The 9,589-nt window shown below is 60.4% G+C and overlaps 1 protein-coding gene and 1 pseudogene across 1 annotated transcript; both read right to left on the minus strand.

Moving 5' to 3' along the window:
- Positions 1 to 480: 480 nt before the first annotated feature.
- On the minus strand, positions 481 to 2,328 carry LOC126649953 (class II histocompatibility antigen, B-L beta chain-like; the record flags this gene model as incomplete). The annotated part of the gene is made up of 3 exons (XM_050334347.1): positions 2,244 to 2,328; positions 1,482 to 1,751; positions 481 to 762 (listed from the first exon to the last, which is right to left on the minus strand). Coding segments are annotated over exons 1-3 (637 nt in total), but the record flags the coding sequence as incomplete, so codon positions are not given.
- A 131-nt stretch (positions 2,329 to 2,459) lies between these two features.
- Positions 2,460 to 5,755, minus strand: LOC126649952 (class II histocompatibility antigen, B-L beta chain-like; annotated as a pseudogene).
- Between the last annotated feature and the right edge of the window lie 3,834 nt (positions 5,756 to 9,589).

Genomic DNA, 9,589 nt, shown 5'->3' on the forward strand with positions numbered 1-9,589 from the left:
AGTGACATTATTGGTGTCACTGGTGACATCACAGGGCACTGGTGACAGCATAGGGACATCAGTGACATCATTGGGGACCAGTGACATCACCAGGAACTGATGACATCATTAGGGACACAGGGAGTACCCCTGGGGACAGTAGTGACATCACAGGGCACAGTGGTGACACCTGTTGGGACAGCAGTGACATCGCTGGAGACCAGGGACATCACAGGGACATTGGTGACATCAAAGAGACAGTGGTGACATCATAGGGACAGGAGTGGTATCACAGGAAACCAGTGAAATCACAGGGGTCTGGTGATAACAAAGGGACATCAGTGACATCACTGGAGACTGCTGACATCACAGGGATAGCAGTGACATTGCAGGGACAGCAATGAGGTCACAGGGAGAGCAGTGACATCATTGGGGACATTGGTGACATCTCCTCGGACATCACTGGAGACCAGTGACACCACTGGGGAAGGCGGACTGTACCCCAGTGCCGGCTGAGGGGGTGCTCCAGGCTGACGTGCTCCACCTGGCAGGTGTAGGTGACCCCGCGCCGGGGGGGGATTTCCAGCATCACCAGCACCTGGTAGGTCCAGTCCCCGTTGGGGACCACGTCGGTGGCCACCACGTGCTCCGGCAGCTCCTGCCCATCCTGGAACCACCTCACCTGCACCGGCGCAGGGTAGAAATCCATCACGGAGCAGAGCAGGCGGCCGGGGCCGGGCTGGGAGCTCGAGGGCACCAGCGAGATGGACACGCTGGGGGGCACTGGGAGAGATGGGGGAGACACTGGGCTGAACTGGGGGGCACTGGGGAGAGAGGGTGGAGGGCTTGTAGGACATTGGTAGGGGTTTGGATGGCAGTGGGAGGGACTGGGATGGCAGTGGGAGGGACTGGGAATGGACTGCGGTAGAAGGAGATGGGCCGGGAGGGTCACTGGGGAAAGAGTTGGGAGATGTGGGAATGAACTGAGAACGACTGGGAATGGACTGAGAGGGTCTGGAAGTGGAGTGAGAGGTAATGGGAATGACTGGGAGCGACTGGGATGGACTGGGAAGGACCCGAGCGGGACTGGGAGGCTGAGTCCTGGACAGGCAACTCTGCGCTGTGGATCTGCCCGGCAACTGATGCGTCATCAGAGAGACGCGCTCTGATTGGCTGAAGGGCGGAAGCTCGGTGGCAGCAGCGGGGTGGAGACGCGAGGGGGGGGGGGCACTGGGAGAGACTGGGATGGATTGGGGAACACTGGGAAAAAGTGGAACGGATCAGAATGGATTGGGGGCACTGGAAGAGACCTGGATGGACTGAGGGGCACTGGGAGAGATTGGGATGGACTGAGAGGAACTGGGATGGGGCAAAAGGCCACGGGGATGGGCACAGAGAGGGCTGAGGGGTCTGGGGTAATTCCCAGGGAGGGTTTATGGGGCTCCAGGGTCGTTCCCGGGACAGGGCAATTCCCGAGGGGACCCGCTCTGCCCCGCGCTCACCTCTGCGGTTCACAAGGAACGGGGTGAACCCCTCGTAGTTGGGCCGGCACATCGTGTCCACCAAAGCCCGCAGATACTCCAGCCTTTCCTGTTGGCTGTTCCAGTACCTGGCCGCCTTCTCCCCATGCGGGGTGTCTCCCATATAGACCCCCACATCGCTGTCGAAGTGGGCGTACTGCTGCCGGTTGTAGATGTTCCTCACCACCAACCTCACCCGCTCGGTGCCGTTGATGAAGTGACACTCGAATTTAAACATCTCCTGGAACACCCCTGTGTGTGCAGGACACGGGTCAGGGGGTGCCTCCTGTTACCCTCCTCCAGCCCCCAGCCCCCCACAGCAGGCTGGGAGCTCAGAAGACTCCGGATCCCCCTTTCCCATCCCCCTCTGCCCCACGGCTGCCGCAGCACCGACTCTTGGCTGGGGGGGAACCCCCCCATCAGCCCCCCGGGGATGGACAGGGGGGTTGGGGACTCCCCCAGTTCGGATACGACCCCTCCAGAGCCCCAGGGAACGGCTGCAGGGCTCCAGTGATGGGGTAAAGCGAGGGACCCCCATGGTACCCCTCTTCCTGCTTTCCCACCCCCTTTTCCCCCTCTCCCACCCTCCTCCCAATCCCCAGACCCCCATCTTTCTAAGTTTGGGGCTCCCACTCTCCTCCTACTAATTCCGGGGGTTCCAACCCCCCCCCACACACACTCACTTTTGTGGCTCCCATCCCCTCTTTTATCCCCCTTTCGTCCCTTCCCGCCCCCTCCGCTCACCCGAGAGCCCCTCGCCCGCAGCCGGGGGGGCTCCCAGCACCGCCAGTACCACCAGTACAGCCCTAGCTCTCCGCACACGCTCCATCCCCAGCGCCGGGCAGGTGCTGACACCCCAAAACCAGCCGGGTGGAGCCGTTTTGGGGTTTTTCTGGACGTGCTCTGATTGACTGAGCGCAAAGTTGAGGCCCGTTTTGCCTCCCAGCAACTGATGAGTCATCAGCGAGGAGCGCTCTGATTGATCGCAGTCCGCGTCGGCTCTTTCCGATTGGCTGAGGTCGTTTGAGGCGCTGCAGCCCCGTGGGTGGGTGGTTCTGGGGGGTCCGTGGGGTGCGGGGTAGGTGGGAGTTCAGGGGAACCCACAAATGGGCGTCCAGGGGTCCCGCAGCTCTGCTGAACCCAAAAATGGCGATCCGGCTGTCCCCGAGCTCACCGTGTCCCCAAAATCGAGTGGAGGGCGTTCTCTGATTGGTTGATCTCGGTGAGGGCTCAGTTTTGGCCGGGTCTGCCCGGCAACTGATGACGCAAGAGCAGCGCTTGCTCCCATTGGCTGCTGCTACTTGGGCTGACTCTGCCCGCGTCTTGGGGGGTCCAAGGTGGGTTTTGGAGGTTCCGGGATTGCTGGAGTTTGGCTTTGTGGTGCCCTGGATACGTGGGATTTTGGGGGTTTACGTTGCCCAAACACCCCCTTGTTCCCAGGATTTTCAGAGCACACACCCCCAATATCCCCCAGTAAGCAGGACTGCAGAGAACTGGGAAGCTTTACTGGGAGCACTGGGAGCAGCAGGTGTCTGGTGTGAGAACAAAAGCAGGGCAGGGGGGGACACACGACCCCCAGGGCGGGAATGGACTGGGGGATCCCGGCTGGGCCCAAGGCCACGGGGAGGGGCTGTGGCTGCCGCCAGCTCAGGAGCTCTGTGGGGAGATAAAATGGGGGTGACAGCAGGCTGGGGGGCAAGGGGGCACACACGCTCTGGGGAAGGAGATCACGACCCCCGGGGACCCCCCTTTACCTTCTCCCGCAGGTAGAAGCCGAGCCCCAGCGCCAGGAAGACGAAACCCAACACAAAGCCCCCGACCCCCACCAGGATCTTGCTGCGGACGATGTCCTGTGGCATCTCTGGGGGGAGACGGGGGGGGGGGGGGTGTCAGGACCCACAAAATAAAATATCCCAGAGACCACCTGGGACCCCCTAAAAACCCCATCCTGGTCTCCCCCAGTCCACCCAGGACCCTCTGAAACCTCCTGGCAGTCCCTTCCAAGCCTCTCGGGGATCCCACAAAGACCCTCCCAACCCCTTTAGGACCCTCCAACCCCCCTCCCATCACCCCCGGGACCCTCCTGAACCCCTCCCAGTTTCTTTTAAGCCCTCCCAGCACTTCCCCAACCCCCTCCTAGTCACCCCAACCCCCCAGACTCCCTCCCATCCCACCCAGGCTCCCCCAAACTCCGTCCCAGTCACCCCCATGACTTCCCACAGCCCCTCTCAGCCCTCCCAGGACACCCGAACCTCCTCCTCAGCCTCTCCATTGCCCCCCAAAGTGCCTCTCAGTGTTCCCAGTGCTCCCCTGGTCCCCCTGCCAGTGTCCCCCATGCTGGGGGCCGGACCGTACCCCAGTGCCGGCTGAGGGGGTGCTCCAGGCTGACGTGCTCCACCTGGCAGGTGTAGGTGACCCCGCGCCGGGGGATTTCCAGCATCACCAGCACCTGGTAGGTCCAGTCCCCGTTGGGGACCACGTCGGTGGCCACCACGTGCTCCGGCAGCTCCTGCCCATCCTGGAACCACCTCACCTGCACCGGGCAGGGTAGAAATCCATCACGGAGCAGAGCAGGCGGCCGGGGCCGGGCTGGGAGCTCGAGGGCACCAGCGAGATGGACACGCTGGGGGGCACTGGGAGAGATGGGGAGACACTGGGCTGAGCTGGGAGGCACTGAAGAGGAGGGAGACACTGGGCTGAGCTGGGGGCCCTGGGGAGAGAGGGTGGAGGGCTTGTAGGACATTGGTAGGGGTTTGGATGGCAGTGGGAGGGACTGGGATGGCAGTGGGAGGGACTGGGATGGCAGTGGGAGGGACTGGGAATGGACTGGGGTAGAAGGGGATGGGCCGGGAGGGTCACTGGGGAGAGAGTTGGGAGATGTGGGAATGAACTGAGAACGACTGGGAATGGACTGAGAGGGTCTGGAAGTGGAGTGAGAGGTAATGGGAATGACTGGGAGCGACTGGGATGGACTGGGAAGGACCCGAGCGGGACTGGGAGGCTGAGTCCTGGACAGGCAACTCTGCGCTGTGGATCTGCCCTGCAACTGATGCGTCATTAAAGAGACGCGCTCTGATTGGCTGAAGGGCGGAAGCTCGGTGGCAGCAGCGGGGTGGAGACGCGAGGGGGGGGGCACTGAAAGAGACTGGGATGGATTAGGGGACACTGGGAGAAAGTGGAACGGATTAGAATGGACTGGGGAAACTGGAAGAGACCTGGATGAACTGAGGGGCACTGGGAGAGATTGGGATGGACTGAGAGGGATGGGGCAAAAGGCCACGGGGATGGGCACAGGGAGGGCTGAGAGGTCTGGGGTGATTCCCAGGGAGGGTTTGAGGGGCTCCAGGGTCGTTCCCGGGACAGGGGAATTCCCGAGGGGACCCACTCTGCCCCGCGCTCACCTCTGCGGTTCACAACGAACGGGGTGAACCCCTCGTAGTTGGGCCGGCACATCGTGTCCACCGCAGCCCGCAGGTACTCCAGCCTTTCCTGTTGGCTGTTCCAGTACCTGGCCGCCTTCTCCCCATCCGGGGTGTCTCCCATATAGACCCCCACATCGCTGTCGAAGTGGGCGTACTGCTGCCGGTTGTAGATGTTCCTCACCACCACCCTTACCCGCTCGGTGCCGTTGATGAAGTGACACTCGAATTTAAACATCTCCTGGAACACCCCTGTGTGTGCAGGACACGGGTCAGGGGGTGCCTCCTGTTACCCCCCTCCAGCCCCCAGCCCCCCACAGCAGGCTGGGAGCTCAGAAGACTCCGGATCCCCCTTTCCCATCCCCCTCTGCCCCACGGCTGCCGCAGCACCGACTCTTGGCTGGGGGGGAACCCCCCATCAGCCCCCCGGGGATGGACAGGGGGGTTGGGGACCCCCCAGTTCGGATACGACCCCTCCAAAGCCCCAGGGAACGGCTGCAGGGCTCCAGTGATGGGGTAAAGCGAGGGACCCCCATGGTACCCCTCTTCCTGCTCTCCCACCCCCTTTTCCCCCTCTCCCACCCTCCTCCCAATCCCCAGACCCCCACTTTTCTAAGTTTGGGGCTCCCACTCTCCTCCTACTAATTCCGGGGGTTCCAACCCCCCCCCCACACACACAGACACACTCACTTTTGTGGCTCCCATCCCCTCTTTTATCCCCCCTTTCGTCCCTTCCCGCCCCCCCCGCTCACCCGAGAGCCCCTCGCCTGCAGCCGGGGGGGCTCCCAACACCACCAGTACCACCAGTACGGCCCCAGCTCCCCGCACACGCTCCATCCCCAGCGCCGGGCAGGTGCTGACACCCCAAAACCAGCCGGGCGGGGCCGTTTTGGGGTGTTTTGGACGCGCTCTGATTGGTTTAAGGTAAAGTTGGGGGCTCATTTAGCGTCGCGTTATCCCAGCAACTGATGAGTCATCAGAAAGAGGGACTCTGATTGGTCGCAGGATGGGCCAACGCTTTTTGATTGGCTGAAGGTCGTTTGAGGCTCTGCAGCCCCGGGGGTGGGGAGTTTCGAGGGTCCGTGGGGTGCGGGGGAGGTGGGAGCTCAGAGGCGCCCAAAAATGAGCATCCAAAGGTCCCGGAGCTCAGCTGAACCAAAAAACGGGGATCCAGTGTCCCGGAGCTCCGACGTGCCCCCCAAACGAGTCGATTGGCTGATCTCGGTGAAGGCTCAGTTTGAGCCGGGTCTGCCCAGCAACCGATGACGTTGAAGCAGCGCACGCTCCCACTGGCTGCTGCTGGGGATGACTCTGCCTGCGGTTTGGGCGGTTCGGGGTGGGTTTTGATTGGTCCCGGATTCCTGGAACTTGGCTTTGGGGTGACCTGGATACGTGGGAATGAGGTTCTGAGCCACCGAGGGTAACAAATCTCCCCCTGTTCACGGGATTTGGGAGTCTGGGAGTGCCCAAACCCTCCCTCCCCCCCCGTCCCTCCGTGCCCAGGATTTCAGAGCTCCCCCACTCCCCACCAATAATCAGGACTGCAGAGTACTGGGAAGCTTTACTGGGAGCACTGGGAGCAGCAGGCAGCTGATGTGAGAACAAAAACAGGGTCGGGGGACACACACGACCCCCAAACTCCGGGTGGGGATGGACTGGGGGGTCCCGGCTGGGTCCGAGGCCATGGGGAGGGCTGCGGCCGCCGCCGGCTCAGGAGCTCTGAGGCGAGAGAAAAGGGGGTGACAGCAGAGTGGGGGACAGGGGGACACCGGGATAGACCCAGACATGGACTGGATCCAGCGGGACCAGAACTGGGGCAACTGGGATCATACTGGGAGCACCTGGGCCCTTGCTGGGGTCATAGTGGGATCATACTGGGAGTGACTGCAATAATACTGGGAGTGTGTGGGAGGGTCTGCAGCCATACTGAGGATGAGTAAGATCAAACTGGCTTCCTACTGGAAGTGTCTGGAAGTTCCTGGGATCATACTGGGGATGACTGGACTCATACTGGGATCATACTGGGAGGAACTGGAATCATGCAGAGAGAGAATGGCATCGTCCAGGCAGTGCCTGACAGAGCCTGGGACCATACTGGGCTCAGACTGGGAGTCCCTGAGAGAAAAAAGGAACCATCCTGGGCTGGGGCTGGGAGCAACTGGGACCACCTTGGGGGCAACTGGGATCCAATACGGAGTGACTGGGAGTGACTGGGATCATAGTGGGAGTGACTGTAAGGGACCAGGATCAAACTGGGAGTGACTGGAACTATGCAGAGGGGAACTGGGAGCCAGTGGAGCCGTGCTGGAAGCCAAGTGGGAACATTCTTGGAGCAACTGGGATCATGCTGGAAGCAACTGGGAGTGACAGGGTGCACGCTGGAGGCAACTGGCATGAACTGGGAGTGACTGGGATCACACTGATGGGAACTGGGGCAAGTGGAAGTCACTGGGTGTCAGGGGTTTCTATGGGTGGGTTTTGGTAGTGGGGGCTCCAGGGGTGGTTTCTGTTGGAAGCTGCCAGAAGCTTTCCCTGCCCTGTGGAGCCAATGCCAGCTGCTCCAGGATGGACTTGCTGCTGCTGGCCAAGGCCGAGCCCATCAGGAGCAACAGGAACAGCTCTGGGAGAACAGATTTAGGGCCAGAAGGAATTGTAGCCAGGGAAGAGTGGAGTGGGAACGTGGGAACAGCAATGCACACCCCAAGGGTGGGGCAGAAGGAGGGGCAGGAGGTGCTCCAGGCACCAGAGCTGAGGCCCCCCTGCAGCCCCTGGGGGAGCATCGGAGTGCAGAGACCCCCCTGCAGCCCCTGGAGGCTCCCACGCTGGAGCAGGGGGATGCAGGAAGGAGGCTGTGACCCCGGGGCAGGCCCAGGATGGAGCAGGTCCTGGCAGGGACCTGCAGCCCGTGCAGAGGGAAGCCCAGGCTGGAGCAGGTTTTTCCCAGCAGGACTCGTGGCCCCTGTGTGGGACCCAGGCCGGGTCAGCTCATCCCTGAAGGACTGACCCCATGGAGGAGGGACCCATGGGACAGCAGGGTGGGAAGAGCTGCTGCCTGAGGGATGGACTCACTAGAGAGGTCCATCCAGGACTGTGTCCCATGGGAGGGACCCCAGGGGAGCAGGGAAGGATCCAACTCCTCTCCCTGAGCAGTGACAGAAACAACAACTGACTGTAACCTCCATTACCATCCCCCTGCACTGCTGGGGGCAGGAGGGAGAGCTGAGAAGGAAGGAGGGGTGGGGGGAAGGTGTTTTTAAGACTCTTTTATTTCTCACTCTTTAGTTTTTATCCTGTTAGTAATAAATTTAAATACTATCCTTATTTTGAGTCTGTTTTGTCCATTAGTAAGTGACTTTCTCCCGACCCTTATCTCTACTCGGGAATCCTCAGCTGAATTTTTTTTTCTCTCCTCTGTGGAGTTACAGAGGGAAGTAGTGGCTTTTAGTGGGTGTTTGAAATCCAGCCAGGGTGAACCCACTAAACCAACCCATGTGCTTGAGACCCTTTTGTGATGTCACAGCCTACCCTCTCCGTTCCGGAATAGCCCTTGGCAACCAAAGAACCAACACCCAACAAGGGCAGAATGCAGCCCCACCCATGTGCCCCTTTAGGATGTCCCAACCCATCCTCTCCATTCTGGAATAGCCCCTGGAAACCAAAGAATCAACGCCCCACACCCCCACAGTGCAGCCCCACCCATCTGCCAGGGGACTCTTTGTGAAGTCACGGCCTTTCCCCCAGGAAAGAAAGCCTGTAACCTTCGGGTTTCAGGTGTAGTTGGCACTCTGGGCACTCCATGGGCAGCAAGAGCTTTCTGTCCTGCCACCTTTTGTCTGGCAGGAATCTTTGTCCAGATTCAGATTTGGCAGTCGGACTGACAATTCCAGCGCGGGGCTCCTGCAAGCGAACGACAGCCCTGCCCTCCAGGAAAGAAACCCCTTCCCCTCGGTCTCTTTTCCTCTTCCTTCAAATGCAACCTGCAGGGCAGCTTTCTGCCATCTCTTGGGAATTGTGAAGATAGACTCGCTCCCATGTTTAACACCTCAGGCAAAACCACCGTGTTAACACCTTTCCCAACCTTCCCCAGCCTTTCCCAAAGCCGAGATGTGGAAAGAACAAGTGCCCTTGTCCCTGGCTGTGCTGCTGTGCTGGGAGTCTCTTCCCTCCAGCTCTGCACACAGGCACTGCCCCTGCAGCTCCAGAGAAGGGCTGAAGAAGCATCTTCAACACAGAAATCAGGGCAGGTGTATCAGGGATTGTTGGTATTTTTTGGTCTGTGTTTGACCCAGCCACCTGCAAAAGTTTTGTTCTTTGCCTGTCAAGTTCACTGATAAACGGGAACTTCATCCTTGGAGAGAGAGTTTCTTGTAGAAACTGTTTTAATTGGTGTTCTATGATACGCTCGTTGTCTCTAGGGGACTTTTGAAGGAGCAATCAAAGAGGAGAGGATGAAGTAAAGCCCCCAGACCCAAATAGATCAGAGCCCTTGAGTGAAGCAGCGCAAGTGCGAGGGGAATCCCCACGTTCTCCTGCATGGCTGAAGGGGGGCACTCACAGAACGGGGCAGGGACCGAGGGCCTCTGGCTGGGCGGTGCTGCCACACCGGCCCAGGGAGACGTCACCGGCTCAGTGTTTAAAAATGCAGGTGGCTCATGCTGAGGGCTCTCAAAC

The sequence above is a fragment of the Myiozetetes cayanensis genome, unplaced genomic scaffold (assembly GCF_022539395.1).
Source record: "Myiozetetes cayanensis isolate MyiCay16 unplaced genomic scaffold, myiCay2020 scf523, whole genome shotgun sequence".
Lineage (NCBI taxonomy): Eukaryota > Metazoa > Chordata > Aves > Passeriformes > Tyrannidae > Myiozetetes > Myiozetetes cayanensis.